This window comes from Rhinoderma darwinii, chromosome 5 (assembly GCF_050947455.1).
Source record: "Rhinoderma darwinii isolate aRhiDar2 chromosome 5, aRhiDar2.hap1, whole genome shotgun sequence".
Taxonomy (NCBI): domain Eukaryota; kingdom Metazoa; phylum Chordata; class Amphibia; order Anura; family Rhinodermatidae; genus Rhinoderma; species Rhinoderma darwinii.
Window position 1 is genome coordinate 297019352 of NC_134691.1, and position 26516 is coordinate 297045867.

The window sequence follows — 26516 nt, forward strand, 5'->3', positions numbered from 1 at the left end:
ACCCGCATTCGTTCAACGGGGGGCGGGGCGACGGGGTACAGAGGGAGCCCCCCCTCTGTCAACCACTTAAATGCGGCGATCCCTATTGACCGCCACATTTAAGAGGTTAAACAGCAGCGATCTAAGGTAACTGATAGCAGTCGTTGCAGCGGGATGTCAGGTGTGTATTACAGCCAAAACCCGCTGAAGATGAAGCAGGCACAGCACCTGTGCCCGCTTCATCTACAGGACGTGACTGTAGACGTACAGTCACGCCCAATAGCGGAAAGGGGTTAAAAGGGGAAAATTTATTACGCAATCTATGCCAGTTTCTTATGCAATTTTATTAGTAGAAATTCCAGCCATCAACAAGATTATAAAATATACGTATAGGTTTGTTCTTAAAATATTATACCGTACAACTAAGAAATGAGTCATAAAATGTTTATTTAACCCGTTAGTGACCGCCAATACGCCTTTTAACGGCAGCCACTAATGGGCTTTATTCTGATGCATACGCCTTTTCACGGCGCTGCATCAGGATAAAGTAAACAGAGCAGCTGCTAGAGGCAGCTGAGGGCTGGGAGCGTCCCTGCTCTGCCGGATGAGATCGATATTAGTATCGATCTCACCCGTTTAACCCTTCAGATGCGGTGCGCAATAGCGTGCACCGCATCTGAGTGGTTTTGGAGAGAGGGAGGGAGCTCCCTCTCTCTCCCACCGACACCCGGCGATACGATCGCCGAGTGTCTGTGTCTCTAATGGCAGCCGGGGGCCTAATAAAGGCCCCCAGGTCTGCCTGGAGCGACTGCCTGCTAGATCATGCCGGAGGCATGACCTAGCAGATGCCTGTCCGTTTTAAACGGACAGGCAGTAATACACTGCAATACAAAAGTATTGCAGTGTATTACAATAGCGATCGGAGAATCGCATATTATAGTCCCCTAGTGGGACTAGTAAAAAAGTTAAAAAAAAGTTTAATAAAGTTAATGAAAAAAAACATTTGAAAAAAAATGAAAAACCCAGCTTTTCCCCTTACCCAATGCTTTACTATTAAAAAACCAAAATAAAAAAGTTACACATATTTGGTATCGCCGCGTCCGTAACGACCCCGACTATAAATCTGTAACATTATTTAACCCGCACGGTGAACGCCGTAAAAAATTTTATTAAAAAAACTATGGAAAAATTGCTGTTTTCTGTGAATTCTGACTTTAAAAAAAATGTTATAAAAAGTGATAGTCGCATCTACTCAAAAATGGTACCAATAAAAACTACAAGACTTCCCGCAAAAAAAAAGCCCTCATACAACCGCATCGGCGAAAAAATGAAAACGTTACGGCTCTTCAAATATGGAGACACAAAAACAAATAATTTTGAAAAAAAGTGTTTTTACTGTGTAAAAGTAGTAAAACATACAAAAACTATACACATTTGGTATCGTTGCAATCGTAACAACCCGCTGAATAAAGTTATGGTATTATTTATATCACACGGTAAACGCCGTTGATTTAAGATGCGAAAAAGAGTGGCGAAATTTCAGGTTTTTTTCTATTCCCCCCCAAATAAAAGTTAATAAAAGTTAATCAATAAATAATATGTCCCCCAAAATGGTGCTATTAAAAAGTACAACTTGTCCCGCAAAAAACAAGACCTTATACAGCTATGTCGACGCAAAAGTAAAAGAGTTATAGCTCTTGGAATGAGACGATGGAAAAACGTAAAAAATGGCTTGGTCATTAAGGTCTAAAATAGGCTGGTCATTAAGGGGTTAAAATGTCTATGTACAGACCATTTTACAGTATTTATTTCTCTGTAGGTGCTCGATGGGATATGCAGGCAGGAGTAATTTCTGAAGCACGGCTCAAAGAACTGACTCCTACCATGCCGGTCATCTATGTGAAAGCCATTCCAGTCGACAAACAGGATCTGAAGAACATGTACGAGTGTCCTCTGTACAAAACAAAGATTAGAGGCCCCACTTATGTTTGGACATTTAATCTGAAAACCAAGGAGAAGCCAGCTAAATGGGTTCTGGCAGGTGTGGCCTTGTTACTGGCAGTTTAGTTCTTTATCACAGCACTTTTAATATTGGGCCAGGTTCACACAGGGCACTTTTTTTTTTAATGCCAAAGCCAGCAGTGTATCTTAAAGAAATTGTATTGGCTAAAATAGATTGAAAACAGCACTGTGTGAACCTTGCCTTTCAGCTTTTGTTTTTATTTCTTTTTTTTGTACATGTCATTCATTGTTCAGCAAAAACCGTATGGCTTACTTGTTGAAATCACTTTTATTTTGAAGAAATTATGACTGAAGTAATACAGGGTTACAGACAAGAATTTTCATCCATCTCCATAACATATAAAATGACACAAACGGAGAACTCTAAAAGAGTTAAAGCATTTACAGTAAAAACATTCAGGGTTATACAGCAGGTCATATCCATTAAGATAAAGAGGAAAAAATATAAATCAGAAATGGCAGATAAAAAGTTCTACAGGAACCGTAAAAAAAATAAAACTAAGGTTACATTCACAAGACCATGGGCAACCTCGGACGTGAAAAACTGCAGTTTTTCACGTCCGAGTTGCACTCGTGCGGGATGCGTTATCATGGATCCCCCATAGATTAGAGTCTATGGAGGGATGCGTAAAACACAAGTCCTATTTTTAAGACATGTCCTATTTTTTCACAGACCCTTCACAGGCTTCATTGAAACAACAGCCGTGTGAACGGCCCTATTGAAATACATGTGTCAGTGTGATGGACGTTGGTTTAACGGCCGTCACACGGACGACTTATACTGATCCCTCTGAATGAGCCCACTCTGTTATAATCTCAAAAACTACAATCATTAGAATCCCCTAAAATAAGTAGAAGATACCAATTAAGGTATATAAAAGCACAGATTGCACCCCCTTCAAAACTTGTTGGAAGACATGGCAACACAAATAACTTTGTAATAGAGCGTATCTAACTGCAGTAGTTGTAAGGCGTCAGGAACACTATAAAAACAACATGTGAGATTTTGCTGATGAATAAGGTGCTAAATGAAATCACTTCTACTCCGCTGTTGGGATTTCACAGTATATGAGAGCGTAATGAAGACCGTGCAAGTGGAGACTAAATGCATTGATTTATGCAGCATATCCGACCTGCGGGAACCCGGCTTTAAGGTTCAAGCTCTTTATTTGGAAGGGGCAGGTTCAGTCTTCTTCCAGCAGTTGTTTTTGCAAGCTGAAAAATAAAAGGGGCAAAAGCAGCATTTACTATAAAATCAGGAAGGTGTAAAAATGTAATTACATATAATGTTGACCAATGTATCCCAATAGATATTTTATAATACAATTGGAAATATTCATTGCTCTGTAATTTGTGTAAATAAAGGACATTAAGCTTTACATGTGTCTTATTCTAATCAATCCGAGGTGCAGTCAATGTTTGATGGAAGCTAGCTTTTTAAATGTAATTAGTATTACATAAACCTGTGAACGGATACAGTAAGGGTTTGTCCCAATACAAGGGTTTGACCGCCGGGAAGAAACACACGTTTTTGTTTCAATTTTGTACATGCATTTTCCTGGTGGTTTTGATGTACTATTGAGAAGCCTGAAGAAAAAAACGCCATACCTAGAGGCCATTAACACCAAAAATAGCAAAAACCAAAACCACTATGTGGGGAATTTATTATACATGTCAGACGTAAAGGGATTGTCCCAGAATCAAGAATTACCACCTATTTACAGGATAGGTGATAATTGTACGATCACTGGACTCCAACCGATCGAGAGAATGGGGGTTCCGAAGCTGTAAGTTCTCCCCACTGCACCCCCCGCAGTGAAAAGTTTGAATGGAGTGGCGGTCAAGCATGCACCTGCGTCTCTACTCAATGTTTATGCCACTTTCCCTTATTACCATATACTTTTTAAATGGAGCAGCAGCACACATACATGAGCTCCGTTCCATTAAACCTCCCCAATATGTGTGTGGGGTGAAGGGGGCAATGAGGAGATCCCGGGGGTTTAGGACCCCTGTTCTCTCGATCGGTAGGGCTCCCATTGATCAGAAAACTATCACCTATCCTGTGGATAGGAAATAAATGTTGATTCTGGGACAAACCCTTTAATCCAAGGAGTAGTGGAGTAGATGTACCTAATTTATAAAGGGATGCACCCCTCCTAATAGCATCTCTGGCTGTCCGTGCGCCAAAAATTAAAATCTACACCAGCTATGAGTAGGCGCACATTTGTACTATTATTTGCTGCAATTGTTGCACCTTTTCTACGCCAAAAAACAAGCCATAAATGCCCCCCTATGTTTGTAGACTTCTTATATTTCATAAGAGTGGTACATACATTTTACCTACACTAATTATTGGAAAGGAGGGATTTAGGCGAGTTTTAGTGTTTTGCCACTTTTTTTTTTTATTATAGTTTTTATTAAACAAAGAAAACAAAACAAAAAACACGGGCCAGATGTTATTTTAAAGTCCTAAAGTGTCAAAGGTTTTATGAAAGTTTAGTTTAAACTAACATCTGGCCCCAGTATATTTTTTTTCTGTCAAAAAGCCCTAGAAAAATGCTGTAAAAAAAATGTGTATAAATACTGCGTAAAAAAACTGTCCTAAATCCCTCTTTCCTTGAAAGTTTGTAGCTATAATTAGTGTAGATAAAATGTATGTACCACTTATTGGTTCCATTCTTGTGTGGTCTACAGCCCCCTGGCTGACCTGTTTTTGCGTTTCACACTTTCCAATTCACAATACAAGCACATACAGGAGACTGTTTTAGCATGGCGAAGATGACAAAGAGACTTGAAAAAAAACAAAATCTTACATCAAGAACATATATAATTGATCTCTGTGGTAAGACCCATTCCATTGCTCATGTTTGTCTATAGTGAAAGCAGAGCACCTGCTAGCAATGATGTGTGGCTGAAATGACCAAATCCACTTATTAGAAGGATTGTCCACTTTTGCTTTTGGTCGGGACTTTGAATCATTTCTAAATTCAGCTGCTCACCTTTCAAGATACTCTTTGACGTTGTCATAACCAGAAAACTTTGCCAGATGAATAAGCATCCCGGTGGCACAGCGACCATCTCTTTTACGACAATAGCTGCAGTTACAGATGTCACGACAGGGAGGACAAATCCAATCCTTTGAGAAAGGTAGAGGGTTTGGAATACAAAAAAAAACATAGGCGTTTGCATTTCTATTATGAGCAATTGAATTTGTAAAGAAAACTACATAGAACTGAACATTGTAATTGACCTAGGGAAATTAGATTTGGTTTTACTAACTAAATGAAGGAATGTACATAGTTCTTGCAATCACTTGTGTCCGGATGGTAAACGCTCTACACAGTGACATTAAGATTTTTTTAGTGACTTTTCACTTACAGGGTCCAGAAGTGCCTCCCTCACATCTTCACCATAGCGGTTTCTTAAACACGGCCCACAAAACTGTCCTCTCACTCCACCACAGTCAAGATTGCGGCAGAAGGTCTTTGTGTCCATAGTTTTTTGACGACACTGGTGACAGGTGCTCCCCTAGGAGAGGGCATAAAAGGTATAATTAAAATACCACAAAAGCCAAAAATATACATCTCAATTATAAAGGTTTCTCTGTCTTTAAAGGTGTTTTCTGGGACTTTGACATTGATGGCTTATCCTGAGGAGAAGCCATCAATGTCAATCAGTGGAGGTCCGACTTCCAGCACCCACAACGATTAGCTGTCTAGAGGGGCCATAGCGCTTTGCCCCTTTCATGGTTTATTGTTTACCAGGCACAGCACCGTACATATGGTAGTGGCTGTCTCTGGTATTGCAGCGCTGTCCCATGCACTAGAGTGGGACTGAGTTTATGAGAGTTGCAGTACCAGGCACTGCCGGTATCAAATGTATGGCAATATGGGTGGTAAACAATAAAGGAGAGCCGCGGCCACTTCACTCTGCTGATCAGACAGCTTTTTCTAATAGGGAGGGAAGCCTAGTGGCTTGACAGCCAAGGTACAAAATGCATTTATAATCAACATAAAAGAAAAATTATTTTTACCATGATCTTGTCATAAATTTTGTCTTTAACAGTCACTGCAACATTGTCCAACTCCTCCCCTGTAATGTCTTCTACAGCGAGATAGGTGTTTTTTGATGATCGTCTTCTTTTTCGAATTTCTTCACGATCTTCCTAATATTCCCCAGAAGAAATATACATTAAATAGTTAACAGTTCAAATTAAGCAGGAACCAGGTATACTTAAAGGGGTATTACCAGAATAAACATTTATCACCAATCCACAGCATAGGTGATGTGTCTGATCGCTGGGGTCCCTACAATCACTAGAATTGGGGTCCCAAGCCCCCCGTTTCTCTTTACTGCGCAACCACAGTGAAGAGAACTTTGAATGGAGTGGCAGACTAGTATGCGCGGTTCCGCTCCATTCAAAGCCAATGGGACTGACAGAGTGCGCTTTCCATCTCTGAATGTTTAGCAGGTCACATGCTCGAATGCTGCGCCATTCAAGCTCCTCCTCACTGCAGGGGAAGCAGTAAGGAAGAACAGAGTTCTAGTGATCGTGGAGGATCAACGGAAATACTGAACGCAAATGTGAACATAGCCTTGACAGATAGATCATTGTAACAATGCAAAAAGATGGCTTGATAGGTGACAGAGCAGAAGTCTGAACAATTTAGTGATGCTGCTTAGCGATCCCTAACATAATAATACAAGCTTACTCAGCCATGCTCAACTACAAGCAAACAATGGGAGGGATGAAAGGGGTATCACTGAGGGGGCTCCCAGGATCAAGGTACTATATAGCGTGAAGCTGGACAGAAAACGCCCGCTAGTCCATTATATGCTTAGTCCTAATCGGATAGGTCGTTTAACTCTAGATAAATCTGTAATTTCCAAAAATTATTAATAGATGAAGAAATCCAGTTCCCATAGTTTGATACTTACATCACTCAAGGTGCGCCGGAATGCCCTTTTACCATACTTTTGGAGATGCTCTGCAAAGTGCAAAGCAGAAACAGTGAAATTCTCCAGTGCAAAATTCTCTTTTGGTCGTGCACTGCGTGTTGGATTAGTGCGCCTTTCAACTGCACCTTCAGAAAACGATCGACGGCTTGTCTTTTTCTGCTTCTAAATAAAATCATAAAACAAAAGTTCATATAAAGCTTATAACACAATATAAATACAATCATTTTATTGCTGTAGCAACTTACAGAAGGAGTAGTGGTTTTCACTGGAAAGAGTTCAGGCATGGAGTGCAGCTCTGCAAGAAGTTGAGCAAGCTGGAATGTAAAGAAAACAGAAAAAAATGAAATTGTTATTTATGAACTAGAAGCAGCATTTGCCCTTACTTCACTATTATGACTAGCATGAGGCAAGAGAATGAAAGTCTTAAAGGGGCATTCCCATATCAGACATTTATGGCATATACACAGAATATGCCATAATTGTGCAATAGATGCGGGTCCCTCATCTATCTTTAGAACAAGGCCCCCTGACCTACCTTCTGAACTCCGGCCAGACTGACGGGGTGGCAACGTTTTCCAGAAACAGAAGAGCTACAGAAAAAGTGTCGCAAATGCATGCTCGGTCGTTCTCGGAAAGCCTGGCCATCTCTTCATTCAGTGACAGGAGCATAGCAGCAGTAAATAGAACAGTGGTCCCTGTTCTAAAGATAAATGCGTGTCCCACAGGTGGGACACATCTTTCAGGCATTTATGGCATATCCTGTTGATATATGCCATAAATGTCCAAGATGGGAATACCCCCTTTGACCCCTTCCCACTGCAGCCAGTTTTGACCTTCCTGACAGCGCCTCATTTTTCAAACGTGTCACTTTATGTGGTAATAATTTTGGAATGCTTTTACCAATCTAAGCGATTAAGATTGTTTTCTCGTGACACATTGGACTTTATATATTAGTGGTAAAATTTGGTCTATACTTTCAGTATTTAATTGTGAAAAACCGCAAAATGTCGCGAAAAATTGCAAAAATGAGCATTTTTCTGCTTGTAAAACTGATCGTAATGCCACACAAAATAGTTGCTAATTAACATTGTCCATGTCTACTTTAGATTGGCATCATTTTTTGAACATCCTTTTATTTTTATGGGACGTTACAAGGCTTAGAACTTTAGCAGAAATGTCTCACATTTTTAAGAAAATTTCAAGAGCCTCTTTTTTCAGGGACCAGTTCAGTTCTGAAGTGGCTTTGAGGGGCCCATACTTTGCAAACCACCATAAATCACCCTATTTTAAAAACTAGACCCCTCAAAGTATTCAAAACAGCATTTAGAAAGTATCTTAACCCTTTAGGCGTTTCACAAGAATTAAAGCAAAGTAGAGGTAAAATTTACAAATTTCATTTCTAATCCATTTTTTCTTTAACAGATTTTACCAGATAAATGCAACTAAAAATACATTGCCCAGATTCTGCAGTTTTTAGAAATATCCCACATGTGGCCCTAGTGTGCTAATAGACTGAAGCACCGTCCCTAGGGTCAGCTCACACAGGTTTTTTTTTGCAGGCACATACGTTTTTTGACGCGGTTTCCATGCGTTTTTTTTTTTTAAAAGACATCCCTCTGGAGGTTGTACTTTCCAGAGGGCTATGAAAACTCCACCCAGGCACCATGTTTTGCACAGTAGTGCTAGAGAGAGGAGTAGCTCATACTTGAAGAGCAATAAACCAAAAAACGAGTTCCATCAGGTTCTTGTCAGGGTATATATTGTTCTGAGCTGAATCAGTCATTGAGCTGCACTGACGAGTCGGCTAACAGCGGCTCTTACCTCAGTTCCGATCAAGTCAAAGTGGATCCACTCAGTTCCGATCAAGTCAAAGTGAATCCACTCAGTTCCGATCAAGTCAAAGTGAATCCACTCAGTTCCGATCAAGTCAAAGTGAATCCACTCAGTTCCGATCAAGTCAAAGTGAATCCACTCAGTTCCGATCAAGTCAAAGTGGATCCACTTTGACTTGATCAGAATGGAGATTAAAAAACCCAAAAAACAAACAAACCGCTCATGAGCACACAGGACTCGCCGTCAGTCGGTTTTGGCTCAGAACGGCTTTCTGCAGCTTCTATGTACAGTGATATAAGATGCAGATTTTAAAGTAAATTAGTAAATAAATGCATTTGCATTAGAACAAAAAAAAATGTACCCCAAAAATACATAGCCTTGAAATCTTCCAAAATTTCTAGAGCTCACATTGTTTATTTTTTATTTATTATTTTAAGCGTTTGAAACGATTGTGAGATTTTCGCTTATATTACAACAGGTATTTGCAAATTAACAATGATTTTTTCATTTTAGTGCAATACTTACCACAGCTTTATTTTCCTTAATATTCATAGCCCTTTTAGCAAGTGCATTTGAATTTTCCTGGTTAGACTGATCATTCTTTCCATCAGAATCAAATTTGGCATCCGTTCTATCTCCACTTATTGCATTGACTCCTCTGGCAGATACTTTGTTTCGGTTGTTACGGCCTAGATTTACTTTAGGAGTACTGGAGGACTTCTTATCCTTATTTGCAACCATCTTGCTGGGAAACTGCAGAGCAATGCGCAGACCAAACTTTTTTTTTTTGGGTGGCAAGTCTTCCTCTTCACTGTCCGACAAGACTTCATCTTTATAATCATTATAGCTCACATCCTAAGATCAAAAACATACACTAAGTGAGTATTATCTCAGACTTACAGAAGGTTTTAAATCAATGGTCTCATTCAGATCAATGAGGGTATCAATCCCACAGGAAACAACCACTGATTGGGTGTCTGATTTTGACATTACTGGGCATCACAAGACGTTACAAGGACACAGTACTGTAGTCATTCATGACAGTGCCTACAATTGCCGCCGACCTCAATGGTGTTACAAGTGTAAAGAACGGCAAATCATTGCCAAGTACATCTGTGGTATAAAGCGAGAACCAACTAAGGTGAGCGCTTCATGAGCAACCTGTTCAAAATCATGGCGATCATCCAAGATTTTAACTCATTCTAACCATAATGTTTAAGCAACAATATGTCCAGAAGAGTCCTAGTCTAATTGCCAAAACCAGGGCTGCACAACCACCTCACTAAGCCCAAACACCATGGACCTGATAGAATGTGACTTTAATATGTTCAGAATCAACTGATTTTCTTCCTACCTGATCATCCGTCTGTGGGAAGCCTTCAAAAACATCATTGTCTGAATCCCTGTCTTCAGTGAAAATTCTTTGCAGTTCTTCTGTTATAGATTTAGGATCAAAGATGAGCTGCAGATTTAAGAGTAAATTTGTAACTATTAACATTTATAGAAGATTCTATTAAAAATTTAATTAAATTAAACATATTGCTTATGTCAAATTCTCAAAATTTTCCTGCACAGTGTATAGGTTGTACAGAGCCATAACAGGGCACCCATACAAGTGTGTGGAGATTTACTGTACCTCTATATCACTCAGCTTTCATAGAGCCATATTTCTGTTGAAATCTGTCCATATCAAAACAGAAAAAAAATTGTTGCATGCTTCATCGGATACTGAATTAGAGGTACTTTCCATAACATGGAGCCGCAGGGGACTCCAAGTGCCACCGTAAAGCTACTGCCATGTGCATGAGATCACATGGCTGAGAAAGGCTAGCAGATCCCCCCAACAGAATATATAGAGTGTGAGGAGCACTGAGCATACTGTAGACACATATCATACAGTCACCAATAAGGTACCCACACATGTTGTGAATTTTTCCGGCAACCAAATAAGTGCGGATTTTACTCAGGATTCACCCTGGATTTCATCCCTTCTACATTAAAAAGGGAAAAATCCCCTAAGATCCGAACAAAATGAGCATGAAAGTCTGCTGCATACTCTGATTTCCGCGTGGAAAACATTCCGCAGCATATGTTCAAAGGCCTTGTTTACACTAGGGATGCACGATACATCGAAACTTCGATACTGTTTCCATACTGTGCACCCTCAAACGGTTCGATACAGTTATTTCACGTATTTCGATACTAAGCTGTGCGCCCGCACGGCTCAGTATTTTAACACATGAATGTATGAGAGTGGGGCTGCGGCTGTGTAATACAACCATTGCCCCGCTCCTAAGTCCTGACAAGTGAACGCGCAGTCAGCATGATGTGAAGCGGCCGTAGCTGCACTAATGAGCGAGGACACTGAAAACAGAACATGGCGGGCGCACTGCAAATCACCCCCATGTTGTCTTCAGTGCCTGAACCGCTGCTCATTAGTGCAGCGCCGACCGCATCACCTCATGCTGACTGCACGCGCACTTGTCAGGAGCGGGGCAATGGCTGTATTACACAGCCGCAGCACCGATCGATTGGCGGAGATGAGAGAAACCACGATTGAAGGACATACCATATATGGGCAGACAGCCCAGGGTCCATTGAAGGACCCCAGGGCTGTCTTACCATATTTCCTGTTAGGACATACCTAAGTATGCCTTAACAACTGCCTGTGTACTATCCGTAAACAGGCTAATGTACTGGCATAGAGATATATGCCAGCACATTAAAGTTTAAAAATAAAGTAAAAACATAAAAGTAATGTTAAATAAAATAAAAACACACATACACCTTTTTTACATAAACATTAAAATAAGTCTCAATACATAAAATATACATATATTCGGTATTGGCGCGGCCGTAAAAACATGTACAACTATTTTTTTGCGTCATTTATGATGTGTACGATGTAAAAAAAATAAAAACTGCTTTCTTTCACTAAGGCCAAATTCACACGAGCGTGTGCGTTTTTTGCGCGCAAAAAATGCGCTGTTTTGAGCGCGCAAAAGGCACTTAACAGCTCCGTGTGTCAGCCCTGTATGATGCGCGGCTGCATGATTTTCGCGCAGCCGCCATCATTATGACACTCCGTTTGGATGTTTTCATTCATCCTTTTCACATCTGTTGCGCGAATCACGCTCATCCCACGGAAGTGCTTCCGTGTGGCATGCGTGGTTTTCACGCACCCATTGACTTCAATGGGTGCATGATGGGCGAAATACGCCCAAAGAATGGACATGTCGTGACTGACGCAGCGGACCAACGCTGCATAAAAATCCTGCACATGTCTGCACGGCCCCATAGACTAATATAGGTCCGTGGTTCGTCTGAATAAGCCCTAAGGATAATACGTCCGTGCAACGCGCGGGATTTTCACGCGCCTCGCACGGACCTATGTTAGTCAATGGGGCCGTTCAGACAGTCCGTGCGCAAAACGCACACGCTCGTGTGAATCCGGCCTTATTGTGAGGCACGAGGTGCTATGAATTTAACCTCCATGTGCCTCACATTAATAGTAATTAACCCCATCATGTACCTTACACATTAACCCATTATGACGGAGAAACATTACTATTAATGTGAGGCACATTCAAACTTCATCATCGCACCTCGTGGGTCACATCAGAAAATGGAAGTACTTATTTTTTTTTATTACTGTTGGCAAAGTATCGTTTTGGTATCGAAATCGCAATACTACACAAAGTATCGGTATCGAAGTCCAAATTCTGGTATCGTGACAACCGTAGTTCACACAGGAGGTTTTTTTAGGAAGGTTCCGGCATGGAAACGACCCCAAAAACTGCTTGAAAATGTTTGAAAAAAAGTGTCCAATTCATTTTAATGGAAAATGGGGCGGAACTGTCAGTTCTTTAAGGTGGAATCGGCAAGTATTCCGCCTTGAATTTTTTGATTGAAGCCAATCCGTTAAAACCACACAGGAAAACGCTCCAAAAAAAACCTCAAACCCGCTCTGCATTTAAAAATCTGACTTAAAACACTGCTTCAAAAACTAAATCAATATTCTTAGTTTCCCATTAGTAAATACATAGAACTAAGATCGTACATTATAGTTATCAAAGTTTAGAATACGTTTTCTCTCTCATACAGGTTAAGTGTGTTTTCACATCAGCGTCGAGCTCCCGTTTATCGGTTCCGTTCGACCTTTCCGTCAGGGGAACCAATGAACCGAAAGCCAAACGGAGATCATAGATTCCGTTTGCATTACCATTGATTTCAATGGTAATGCTTCCGTTGCATTTTGTTGCAGTTCCGTAAGTTTTCAATTTTTTTGCAGAAAGTCGACTATGCGGGCTGAAGAAGACGTTCTAGTCTTAAGCATAGTGAGACGAACACGCTCTGAAAAAGCACAAGCCCTTAGAACGGCAGCCTCTACAGCCACGACATTAAAACCTAGCAACCTTATATTCTGGCGGAAGAGAGGACCCTGAGGAGAAAAGGTCCTGACCAATAGGTAAAGGCCACGGGACGTTGGCCAAAATGGACACGAGGTCCGCATTCCAACAGCTTTGCAGCCAATCCGAGGCTACCAGAATGGCAGGAATCCCCTCTGCCATGAGCTGCCGGAGAAGCCGCGGCAGGAGAGGCAGAGGAGACAAAATGAACAGGAGATAAAAAAACGGACCACGATGCCACAAGAGCATCCACAGTGCAGGCCTCCAGGTCCCGAGCTCAGCAAATGAAGCACGGGACCTGTTGATTAAATCTGGAGGCCATCAAGTCCCTTCCAGACGAGCCCACCGGAAACTAATTTGGTCAAAGACATCTTGGTGAAGGGACCACTTCCCAGGATCTACTCTCCGGCAAATGAGAAAGTATGTGACCCAATTGTCGACCCCGGGAATGCGAACCGCTGTAAGAGCCGGAACATGACCTTCTGCCCAGACCAGGATCCTGGTAGCCTCGTCTATCACTGGTGCGTTGCGAGTGCCGCCCTGGTGATTTAGATAAGCCACGGCCGTGGCATTGTCCATTTGTACCCGCACCGGGTGTCCGGACAGAGACGGAGTCCAGTGTAGGAGGCACAGAAAAACAGCCCTCATTTCCAGAAGATTGATGGGAAGGGAAAACAACAGCCCCTGAACAGTGATGTTCCGAAAGGTGTCCCACCCCCCCATCCCTTGGGGCTGGCATCCGTAAGGAAGATCAGCCAGTTCAGCAGGAAGAATGAGCACCCACCCGGGGAACAACTAGAGAAGTGATCAACCACCGAAGCGAGCGCCAGACAGAGGTGAAATCGCTGGATCTGAAGTTTATCCTTCAAGTCTGTCCCACAGAGAGAGGATCGCACGCTGTAGAGGGTGCGTGTGGAACTGGCGGAGGCGGAGTGAGGTCAGCACAGCCATCTATAATAAATGGAACTCGTCCTGAAGACACATTCCAGAGGAAGAGAAACCTTTGCCGAGCCAGTGTTAAAGAGGCTCTGTCACCACATTATAAGTGGCCTATATTGTACATGATGTGATCGGCGCTGTAATGTAGATTACAGCAGTGTTTTTTATTTAGAAAAACGATCATTTTTGATCTTGCTGTGAATGAGTTTACAGTGTAATCTCGCGAGACTACGCCTGCTGTGCTGTAAATCAGAGACGCTACAGAAGTGGTCAGGAGAATGAATACACATGACGTCCTGGCTGGAAGTAATGTATATTCATTGTCATGACACATGAGTAGCGTTATAGTGTGTTTATGTGGCTGCATATAGCTATATCGCTATCTGCAGTGTAAATGAATGGAGAGAAGTGTATGACGCTGATTGGTCAGCATCATACACTCCTCTGTACAACACCCACTTGGTCATATAGTAAAACACGCCCAGTGGTCCATTGAGAAACTCATTAGCATAAATCGAATACAGGTCATAACTCCGTCAAAAATGATCGTTTTTCTAAATAAAAAACACTGCTGTAATCTACATTACAGCGCTGATCACATCATGTACAATATAGGCTACTTATAGGTGACAGAGCCTCTTTAAAGGCGACCCCCAATAAAACTATCTTTTGGGACGGAGATAGGCAAGACTTGGACCAATTGACAACCCTACCAAACCGACAGTGTCCAAAGTGATTTGGAGAGCCACCTAGTTATCCTCCCTGGAGGGAGACTTGATCAGAATGTCGTCCAGGTACGGGGTGACCGACACCACCCTGGTGTGAAGGAGTGCCATCACGACAGAGAGAACCTTTGTAAATACGCTCCAGGCTGAAAGGAAGAGCCACAAATTGGTAATGACAAGACATTACTGCAAAGAACAGGAAGCGATGGTGTGTAACGCAGATAGGTACGTGCAAATATGTGTCCTTGATATGCACAGAAGAAACTCCCCCGGTTCCATATAAGCAATGACAGATCGGAGAGATATTATCAGAAAATGACGGACCTGAACATGCCAGTTGAGACGCTTGAGATTCAGGATAGGTCGAACCGAACAGTCCTTTTTTGGGGAGAAAAAAAGGCTAGAATAAAAGCACCGGAACCTTTGGTTCAAGGGTACCGGAATGATGACCTCCTCTGAAAACCTCTCTAGGGGGAAGAGGAGGCACCAGAGCTATCGTCAGGACCGGAAATACCCTGCCCACATGGCGGAAACAAAAGAGGACAGTGAAATCGGTGGTAAGCGGGAGTATCTGGTCCATTTACGGGGCCAGCCACAAGGAGAAGACATGGACGAGGGGTCCACAAGAGGATTGGCAAAACAAGAGTCCGGTTGGCGGGCGGCCAGACATACTTGCCCCCTAAAATGGACAGCGTAATGTTCGCCAGGTTATCAACCATCCGGTAAAAAAAAATTAGCCTATTCCGTATACACACCCATCATACCAGGGGTGAACAATACTGGGGGTGGCAGAGGCCGCAGGCATCGCATAAGAAAGTAGACTGATTACAAGGAAATTTAGTATTGCGCTTGGAACAGGGATAATAAACCGCAAAGTTTGTCTGCGTGAGGGTTCGACTTTCAGGTTAGACATGGCAGTCGAGAGTGTTACTTAACTTCACACTCAAACAGTGGGAAGGAAGAAACAGAAAAACAAAAAAAAACAAAAAACTGTGCAGTAAGGGGTACTCCTATTCAGGGAGTAATGGCTGTTTCACTTTGCACTACTAGAGAACTGCACTGCCTGAATCTAGTTCTGCGAGAGAGAGAAATGTACATTCCCTCAGGGAAATATCTCAGTGCCTGTAGGCTGGAGCACCTGTAGGGGAAGTAGAAAGTAGCAAGGGCTGATTTTACCCGCTTCCCAGATGTCAGAAGACCTTCCTGAGGCAAGAAGTAGCAGCTCTGAAGGTTCTGTGTCCCCCAGCAGCATCCATCCAAATAGAGGAGAACAGTGGGGAGCTCCGAAGCACTGCCGACATAGTGCCACGATTGGCCACTAGCGGTCATGTGAGGAAACTGGCCAATCAGGAGAGAGGCCTGATTCCCCCATGAGGGCATGGGATAAAAAAAAAAAGTGTGGTAGAGCGCTATTGGAGTAGATTCCAGCAACGGATACAAAATCTCGTTTACCTCCGTAATCTCGCGAGATTTCGTATCCGTTGCTGGAATCTCACAGAAAAGATTCAGAAGTGTCAGGATTCTGAGTACACATGACGTCCAGGCTGGATGGTCATGTGTATTCATTATCAGGACACTGTAGTAATGTTAGGGTTTGTGTATGAGGCTGCACATAGTGATATATCTATATCGCTAGTGCAGTGTAAATGAATGGAGAGGAGTGCATGATGCCGATTGGTCAGCGTCATACACTCCTCTGTACAACGCCCACTTGGTCAAAAGTAAAAATACGCCCACTTGGGCATTAAGAAACTCATTAGCATAAACCAAAATCGCTCCTAACGTTGTGAAAATAGATCGTTTTTTTAAATAAAAAGCATTACTGTCACCTACATTACAGCGCTCCTTATATAGGAGACAGGGCACTTATAATGTGGTGACAGAGCCTCTTTAAGTAACACTCACCCTGCTCTCCATCTTCCAGATGTGGAGACCAGCAGGAGACCCCCTTACCGCCTTTACTAAGGGGACACTGGTGGGGGAGGTGTTAGAGGTGCTCTATAGGCTGGTCCGGCTCGTCTTCCTAGGCAGATTGTACAAAAGTGCATTTAAAAATGACACAGTACGCCTGCCGAAAGGGGAACACAAGGAGACCGTGCCCCTAGTTCTTCGTGATGAAAATAATAAATTAAAATCAATCAATCTTGGTAGAGACTGCAGCTATCAGCAGAAGCATCTGCCTCCTACGACACTACGCTAAGACTGAATATCTGTAGGAGGTGTCACTTTTTTATTTCTTATTGTCAAGCCTCCTAGTGGCAACAGCATCAGTCTTTAATTGCATAAACCATCCTTAAATATCTCTTTTTCTATCCATTTGAAACTGCAAATTGAAAGCTATTATCGAATAGAGTGCTAACCAGTGAGGGATTGCTATTGGAATTGGCTTTCTTCTTTGGAGGGACCTAGCGGATGCACTGCTGCTGTATTCACTCCTCCCGGTCCCAGGGCCCCCCTAAACAAACTAATAGTCTGCCTAAGGGCTTATTCAGACGAATGTGATATACGTCCGTGCAACGCGCGTCATTTTCACGCGCCTCGCACAGACCTATGTTAGTCAACGGGGCCGTTCAGACAGTCCGTGATTTTCACGCAGCGTGTCCGCTGCGTACAACTCACGACATGTCCTATATTTGTGCGTTTTTCGCGCATCACGCACCCATTGAAGTCAATGGGTGTGTGAATATCACGCGCAGCACTTCTGTAAGCCGCGCGTGATTCGCGCAACAGCAGTAAAACCTATGAATTAAAACAGAAACGCACCACGTGCTTTTCTGTTTACAAACATACAAACAGAGTGTCATAATGATTTGGTTCTTTTGGAGTCTCAGTCTACTCAGTGCCATGCCTTATATAGAGACTTAATTTTTTATGGCAATGCAAGAAACCAATCATCCTATATTGTTCCATTTACAAAATGTCCATAATGAGTGATGCCATATCCACTTAGGCCTCATGCCCACTTCAGTTTTTTTCGTCAGATTCATTTCAATGGGGCCATGCACCCCGACATATTCATTTCAATGGGGCCAGGCACACTTCCGTTGTTTTAACGTAATCGTGCGGCAGTTCCATCAAAAATAGGACAGTCTCGGCCTTTTCATTGATTTGGTCCGTGAAACAACGGACTGCACATGGAAGACATCCATGTGCGGCCCATGTTTCACGGAACCGTCATTAGCGGCCGTACAACAGCAGACAGAAGTGTGCATGCAGCCTTAAAATAAACTCTCCAGGAAAATCTGATAAACTTATGTCTAGTGCAAGATCCAGGGATTCAGGCATAGAAGTCATGCATCGCCCCCTCTGGCCTGCACAAGGTATAACAGTATAGGTTTTTCCAGGATTGTTCATTGATGCAGACCTTTTTTGGCCTGATGTTTACAAAACTCCTCCCAATGTATAACAGTCACATACCTTTCTATTCAGGGGATTGCCGTGCCGTTGTATACTTCCAAAGGGAGCAGAACAGTGCATTATACTCCTACTGCAAACCATCTATGTACCTTGTACTCGCAACGTATCTATTCAGCTCTGTAATCAATACTTTTGCCTAATTTCACGAAGTTCCCACACCTAGGGTCTGCTACATGTTAGGAAGAGATTTTACTTCCACATCTCCGAGGTTAAATTGAAGCACTAGAAAATGTAACATTTTAATGACTTAATGGAAGAATATTTGTGAGGAGCTGTGAGCCATTTTTACAAAGAATGAAAAATTACTTTCAAGAGAAACTGCATTAGCTCTTTTGCCTTTGTGCTGCTGTGCCGTGACCCTGCTGAGAATACTATGCGCCAAATAATTTTTTCCCCCCGTTTTCTCTATTACTTCCACCTCTACTCCCAAGGAGCCAGCTTCAGGGGATCACAATTACTGATTAGGAACAAAGAAGAAACGTACTTCACCCCATGTAACGTTAGGAACTGATGGGCTTTAATTAAGAAAACTTACTGCTGAATTTCAAAAGACTACTCCCTCCCCCATCACGACTATTAAAATCGTTTCTGGACTCCCCTCTATGATTTTCAAGAGTCTCATTAAACTGTTCATAAGTCCCGTCAAAACTAAAATGCTTCACTTTAAAATACTTTCGGCTGCATAAATAAAAAGGTCTATATTTATTATTATTATTATTATTATGAAAGAAAAAAAAAAAAAGAAGTCTAAGCTCAAATACAATGTCACATTTTATATAGCCATGTGGGAATTTTTATAGGGAAAGTGTGTCATTTTTAGTCAAGTTGAACAGACACCAACAGAATTTATCAATGTCATTTGTGGATGAAGACTAAGTGCTTCATGTGAACGAGCGCACTCTTGATGAAGCGCCACACTGCAAGGTTACAAGGCACGTTTCCCTCACGGCAAACCAATCTCCAATCGCTCTCTCCCACAAACTTCCCTCTCAGAACACAGATGGCACATAATTTACAATACTTCTCCCATGTTTTCAGGTTCTTTAAAATGGGAGGGGCTTAAAATAAGTCAGTGTAGTATAAAGAGGCAGTCTATTGTATAGTAGAACTTCCTGTAACCTAATTAATGGATATTGATGAATCAGTCTCAAAGTACAATTTACGAGAGAAGAGACAAGTAGAATTACCTAAATTTCTAGCACTGTTGTATTTTCATGGCTCGCATGACTGTTTACAGGAGATTACCGTGGTTTTTGCTGTACATTTTTTTATAGGTTAAACATGTATCAAAAACTCACATTTCATCTGTAAAAAACGCACGGCCAGAAAACATTGCAATTTCGTAGTAAACCGTGTGCAATTTTGCCTCATGTTTTCTTTTACAACAGGACACACTACTGGCCTGTGTAAACAAACCCTTTCTGAGAATATTTGGCACTGGATATGACTTATTGCAACTCTTGACATCATACCGTCTTGCCATTACATTTGTCAATTATCAAATTCCCTTCCATTTTAAAGTAACAAGAATATATATATATATATATATATATATATATATTCTAAATTATTAGAGCGACCCTCTAGCCCAGAAAATGTAAAAGACTTTACAGTATTGTCAACTTACCCGCTGGTTTGCCGTTTTCCGCTGCAGTCTCAGCCTTCAATGTGGAGAGCTTCTTCAGAAGTCTGAGACACGCCGCCACCCCCTTCACTGCCCTCTGATGGACGAGCGCTGATGACGTCAGTCTATGTCAGCGATTGTCCATCAGAGGACAGTGGAGGAAGTGGGGGAGTGTCTCAGACTTCCCAGAGAAGCGCTACATAGCGAAGTCTGAGACTGTAGAAGCCATCTTAGAGAGCAGAGAACGGAGACCGTTCAGGAATGGGGCAGCAGGTAAGTCAACTATACATTTCCTATATATTAGGGTTGTCACGATACCAGAATTTGGACTTCGATACCAAAACGATACTTTGCAAACAGTAATAAAAAAAAATAAGTACTTCCATTTTCTGATGTGACCCACGAGGTGCGATGATGAAGTTTGAATGTGCCTCACATTAATAGTCTTCTATGGGAGCCGGGCAGCTGGGAGAACGGCCGAAAATAGGGCACGTCCCATTTTTTTACGGTCCGGTTTCCCGGGCCGTCAAAAGAATTAGTCGTGTGAATAGCCCCATTTGGGGTCTATTGTTCCTACTGCGGCCGAGCGACGGACGTTTTTTGAACGACCGTCACACGGCCGGGAAACCCTGTCCTGTGAATAGGGCCTAAGGCAGAGTGTCGGCTGTTTTGGTCCGTTTTTCATCTGTTCCGTGTTTCCGTTTTTTTGGTCGATTTTGACCCGTTTTTTTCAATATCCGTTTTAAAAACTGATGAACTTCATTTGTAATTTTTTTGCCACACTTCCCTCTGTAAATACTGCCACACAGCCTCCCCCCTTGAGGGTAGTGCCACACAGCCTCCCCCCTTGAGGGTAGTGCCAAACAGCCGCCCCCCCTTGAGGGTAGTGCCACACAGCCGCCCCCCCTTGAGGGTAGTGCCACACAGCCGCCCCCCCTTGAGGGTAGTGCCACACAGCCGCCCCCCCTTGAGGGTAGTGCCACACAGCCGCCACCCCTTGAGGGTAGTGCCACACAGCCGCCCCCCCCCCCCCCCCTTGAGGATAGTGCCACACAGCCCCCTTGTCAGGGACTTCTCCTGGATCGGAATCACTGGCCACAGCACCGGGGATTCTGCTTCAGAAGTTCCTGACCTCACTATGTCCATATATGGAGGGTGAAGTCAGGTACTTCTCCTGGACCGAAAACACCGGCCACAGCACCGGGCATTCCGTTTCAGGAGTAAGGGACCGCGCCAGGAAAAGTCCCCCGACGTGACTGTCCATATATAGATAGTAAAGTTAGGGACTTCTCCTGGAGTGGAATCCCCGGCCACAGCTTCGGCGACGTTGTGACCGGGGATTCCGCTCATACAGGGAGCAACAAAATACCCTCCTCCTCACACGCACTTCGAGGAGAAGAGAGCGATTAAGAAGCAGAAAGCACGGCTGTCACTCGGATCACATCTGAGTGACAGCCATGCTTTACATGGCCCCATAGACTTCTATAGGAGCCGTGCGGCCGGGAGAACGGACGAAAATAGGGCATGTCCCATTTTTCAACGTGTGAATAGCCCCATCCGGGGTCTATTGTTCCTACTGCGGCCGTTCAAAAAACAGCCATCACACGGCTGGGAATGCCTGTCGTGTGAATAGGGCCTTAGGGATGTTGTCACTTTGTTAATAAAGTGAAATATTAAAAAAATAACACACACAGAGGATACAGTGAGAAGAATGTAAGAGCTGCCCCTCAGACATGATGATGAGATGTTGCTGTAGGTAGAATTTAAATATTTTATAATCCCTGCTCCTCAACAACCTATTATTCACCTGGACCAAGTTACCTAAACGCCAGAGGCCACATGACTGACACCATCTTTAGTCCAGTCAGTTATCCTATGGATGAATTTCTATGTTCCAACCTGTGGGCTATACCAGTTTTATTTATTATTATTTTTTTTAAGACAACGGCAACTACACAGATATAAGAAAGGTATGTGAGAAGAATTTTAAATTACGTATATGTTAGATATCTGCATGATTAACAGAAGTTACCCCTTTAACATTAAGTTACAGCACCTTGAAATCAGCGTGTCTCACTTTTCTATGGTGCCCTCAGACAGGTCAGCCTATTTATATCTGACCAATCCCATTTCTACGCTATTCACCAATGCGGCCACATCAAGGATTTGGGTCACAATTACCATGAAATCGCAGCAATATAAACCACAGCATTGTACGCAAACAAAACTGAAATTTGACGGCACTGTGTAGATAGACCCTGAGGGTGAATTCAGACCGCGTGGTCAAATCATGGTGAATCACCACGGCAAAAAAGCTGCCGAACAAAAGAAGAAAGACTTTTTTTGCCTGTTCAAAATGAGCCAAGTTTATTAGGATACGAGTGCATTTTGAGAAATTTGGCATAAATTTAGTCAACTATTCTCTCCACTGTAGAGTACAATATACCCGTATGAGTATTCACACGTTGTGGTCAAATTGCATTTTTTCAACAATTTTCACAAATTTGTTGCAAAACACCACATTTTGCAAAAATCATGGCAAAAAAAAAGCACCATGTGAACATCCCCTCAGGTAAGTGTGGGCCATTGATTGTTCTTTTAGGATGGGGGTGTGGCCAATATTTTAAAAGGCGGGTCATAAGAATATTGTATTGGTAATTTCACTATAATAAACAAAGTGAGGCAGTTACCCATAGCAACGAGATAATTCACTCATTGCACTGGAAAATGACACAGTGGAGCTGATTGGCTGCTATGGGTAACAGTTTTTATCAGATGCTATTTCATACAAGATACGCGAGGTGGGCACGTGTACGGGCAGCGTGAATGCCACTTCTCATTACCGCTCCATAGCGTTACAAATCTAACATTACCACTACCCCTATGACCACGTCCTGCACACAGCGTGCTTCCCCTCCAGTGGCGCCAAATCCGGAGCAGCCTGATTCCCCTCACACACGTGGAGCAGGCATGCTGCTATGGACGGGCAGAGCGGGTGTTTGTGGGGCCGGGTGTTCTCACCTGTCCTGCTGCGATGGTAGAGTCCATGGCGGGGGAGCACAGATGTGTCACACTACTGTACGTACAGATGTTGTAGTCCTGTAACTTTACACAGACGACCGCGTCCTCCGGACCTCCGTGCAGGGGGAGGATCAGCACCGCCCTCAGTAGTGAATCTCACCACACCCCACTCACTGGCGGGCTGAGCGCACCACAATGATGTACCCGGAGCTGTTGGTGGTATTATATCGTTATAGTATCTCACATTAGGTTAGCAGGTTTATTGTGTGAGACAAAACCACTGAGGAAACACTTAGATAATATAAAAACGAACAAAAAAAAAATCGCCTTACATTGACTACCATTGTAAACTTAAAAACAAAACAAGACAAGACTACCATGTGGTTGACGTTTTAAAAAAAAACAACAAAATAAATGAATGCGCTGTGGCCCAATGTTCTTGAGAACAAGTCACTGGGGGATATATCAAATGGTTACAACAGTTTTCTGGCGTAAAAAAAAAAAGTCGCAGATTTTGGCACACGCCATAGTCGCGCTGAAATTTGTAACTTTTTACTTTTCTCGGGGATTAGCCTCAGAGGGTCGCGAAACAACAAATTAATCAAATTTACACCAGAAAACTAGTATAATTATAGCTGAAATCTACTCTAGCTTCCAGCCTCTGCTGGGCCCAGGGCCGCCATCAGGAATTTCAGGGCCCCATACAGCTAAATTTTCTGGGCCCCCCTACCTTGGCACCGCCTGTTAACGGTACTCCGTCCAGCACTATATCATGCTACCCAGGGCCGCCATCAGGGGGGTATTAGGGGTACTGATGTGAGGGGCCAAACCTAATTGAAAGGGGGGCCCGGCAACTGCCGCGACTTGCCTTTGGTATAAAAAAAAAACAGGCCCCTGCATTGGGGCCCGTTTTTTTCACCAAAAGAATATCGTGAGCTGCGGGCCCCCCCTCTCATCATGGGAGCCGTCAAACACCGCGCGACCAATCGCGCGCACCCGCAATCTCCCACTGGTGCGCACTCGCGAGCGTCCGCGAGTGCGCACCCGTGACCGCCCGCGCATGCATCCGCGAGCGCGCACCCGCCCGCGCGCGCACCTGCGACCGCCTGGATCCGCGCACTGAATTTTGAGGCAGATTTTGACCTGCCCATACTATCTTGCCGCGTTTTTTGCCTGCGGCGATTGAGGACAGCAGACAAAAAACGCAGCGAAAAATGCATTTTCTGCCTCCCATTGATTTCGATGGGAGGTCAGAGGCGGAACAGCGGCAAGAAAGGACGTGCTGCTTTTTCTTTTTTCCGCGACTGGCTCCCATTGATTTCAGATTAAATCAATGGGAGGCGGTTTTGGAAGTTGTTTGGTGCTGATTCTGACGCAGTGTCCGAGTCAATATCAAGGCCCAAAAACTCTGTGAACTGGGCCTTATTGTTAGGGCTTATTCAGACGAACGTGTAATATATCCGTGCAACGTGCGGGATTTTCACGCGCCTCGCACGGACCTATGTTACTCTATGGGTCTGTGCAGACTGTCAGTGATTTTCACGCAGCGTAAAACTCACGACATGTCCTATATTTGTGCATTGTTCGCGCATCACGCACCCATTGAAGTCAATGGGTGCGTGAAAATTTTTCACGCACCCATTGACTTCCGGGCTTTTGCGGGTGCACGCGCGGGCGGTCGTGATTGCGGGCGTTCGTGGGTGCACGCTCGCGTATGCTCGCGAGTGCGCACGCGCGGGAGTTTCCTTGTGTGCACGATCGGTTGCACGGCGGTTTGACGGCCCCCATGATGAGAGGGGGGGCCTGCAGCTCACGACATTCTTTTGGTGAAAAAAACGGGCCCCATTGCAGGGGCCCGTTTTTTTCTACGAAAGGCAAGTCGCGGCAGTTGCCGGGCCCCCCTTTCACTTAGGTTTGGCTGGGCCCCTCACACCAGTACCCCTAATACCCGCCTGATGGCGGGGGCCTGTACCTTGTCCCCCTTCCCCATCGGACACACATAAAAAAAAATATATATATATATATATACAGTGAAGGAAATAAGTATTTGATCCCTTGCTGATTTTGTAAGTTTGCCCACTGTCAAAGACATGAACAGTCTAGAATTTTTAGGCTAGGTTAATTTTACCAGTGAGCGATAGATTATATTAAAAAAAAAAAAACAGAAAATCACATTGTCCAAATTATATATATTTATTTGCATTGTGCACAGAGAAATAAGTATTTGATCCCTTTGGCAAACAAGACTTAATACTTGGTGGCAAAACCCTTGTTGGCAAGCACAACAGTCAGACGTTTTTTGTAGTTGATGATGAGGTTTGCACACATGTTAGATGGAATTTTGGCCCACTCCTCTTTGCAGATCATCTGTAAATCATTAAGATTTCGAGGCTGTCGCTTGGCAACTCGGATCTTCAGCTCCCTCCATAAGTTTTCGATGGGATTAAGGTCTGGAGACTGGCTAGGCCACTCCATGACCTTAATGTGCTTCTTTTTGAGCCACTCCTTTGTTGCCTTGGCTGTATGTTTTGGGTCATTGTCGTGCTGGAAGACCCAGCCACGAGCCATTTTTAATGTCCTGGTGGAGGGAAGGAGGTTGTCACTCAGGATTTGACAGTACATGGCTCCATCCATTCTCCCATTGATGCGGTGAAGTAGTCCTGTGCCCTTAGCAGAGAGACACCCCCAAAATATAATGTTTCCACCTCCATGCTTGACAGTGGGGACGGTGTTCTTTGGGTCATAGGCAGCATTTCTCTTCCTCCAAACACGGCGAGTTGAGTTAATGCCAAAGAGCTCAATTTTAGTCTCATCTGACCACAGCACCTTCTCCCAATCACTCAGAATCAACCAGATGTTCATTTGCAAACTTCAGACGGGCCTGTACATGTGCCTTCTTGAGCAGGGGGACCTTGCGGGCACTGCAGGATTTTAATCCATTACGGCGTAATGTGTTACCAATGGTTTTCTTGGTGACTGTGGTCCCAGCTGCCTTGAGATCATTAACAAGTTCCCCCGTGTAGTTTTCGGCTGAGCTCTCACCTTCCTCAGGATCAAGGATACCCCACGAGGTGAGATTTTGCATGGAGCCCCAGATCGATGTCGATTGACAGTCATTTTGTATGTCTTCCATTTTCTTACTATTTCACCAACAGTTGTCTCCTTCTCACCCAGCGTCTTACTTATGGTTTTGTAGCCCATTCCAGCCTTGTGCAGGTCTATGATCTTGTCCCTGACATCCTTAGAAAGCTCTTTGGTCTTGCCCATGTTGTAGAGGTTAGAGTCAGACTGATTAATTGAGTCTGTGGACAGGAGTCTTTTATACAGGTGACTATGTAAGACAGCTGTCTTTAATGCAGGCACCAAGTTGATTTGGAGCGTGTAACTGGTCTGGAGGAGGCTGAACTCTTAATGGTTGGTAAGGGATCAAATACTTATTTCTCTGTGCACAATGCAAATAAATATATATAATTTTGGCTATGTTATTTTTTTTATTTTTTTTTATATAATCTATCTCTCACTGGTAAAATTAACCTAGCCTAAAAATTCTAGACTGTTCATGTCTTTGACAGTGGGCAAACTTACAAA

At 43.4% G+C, this 26516-nt stretch overlaps 2 protein-coding genes across 2 annotated transcripts in view; one reads left to right on the forward strand and one right to left on the reverse strand.

Moving 5' to 3' along the window:
- DNAH11 (dynein axonemal heavy chain 11) overlaps window positions 1-3363 on the forward strand; it is a 228068-nt gene extending 224705 nt beyond the window's left edge. Inside the window, exon 83 of the mRNA XM_075827324.1 lies at window positions 1799-3363. Coding sequence (XP_075683439.1) covers window positions 1799-2046 — 248 coding nt within the window. The 3' untranslated portion in view covers window positions 2047-3363. The remainder of the gene's footprint in view (window positions 1-1798) is intronic.
- CDCA7L (cell division cycle associated 7 like) lies at window positions 2255-23300 on the reverse strand. The gene is made up of 9 exons (XM_075827323.1): window positions 22929-23300; window positions 10148-10255; window positions 9319-9648; window positions 7206-7274; window positions 6940-7122; window positions 6035-6166; window positions 5380-5529; window positions 5001-5137; window positions 2255-3216 (listed from the first exon to the last, which is right to left on the reverse strand). The coding sequence occupies exons 1-9, from the start codon at window positions 22953-22955 to the stop codon at window positions 3186-3188; spliced, it is 1167 nt and encodes a 388-aa protein (XP_075683438.1). The 5' UTR covers window positions 22956-23300; the 3' UTR covers window positions 2255-3185.
- Between the last annotated feature and the right edge of the window lie 3216 nt (window positions 23301-26516).

Excerpts from the sequence above, each read along its gene's own strand:
- CDCA7L (XM_075827323.1), bottom strand. The coding sequence starts at position 22,955 with ATGGACTCTACCATCGCAGCAGGACAG. Across the intron at positions 6,167-6,939 it reads TCCGGCGCACCTTGAGTGAT|GAAGATCGTGAAGAAATTCG; the intron begins GTAAGTATCAAA and ends GGGGAATATTAG. Across the intron at positions 5,530-6,034 it reads AAATTTATGACAAGATCATG|GGGAGCACCTGTCACCAGTG; the intron begins GTAAAAATAATT and ends GCCCTCTCCTAG.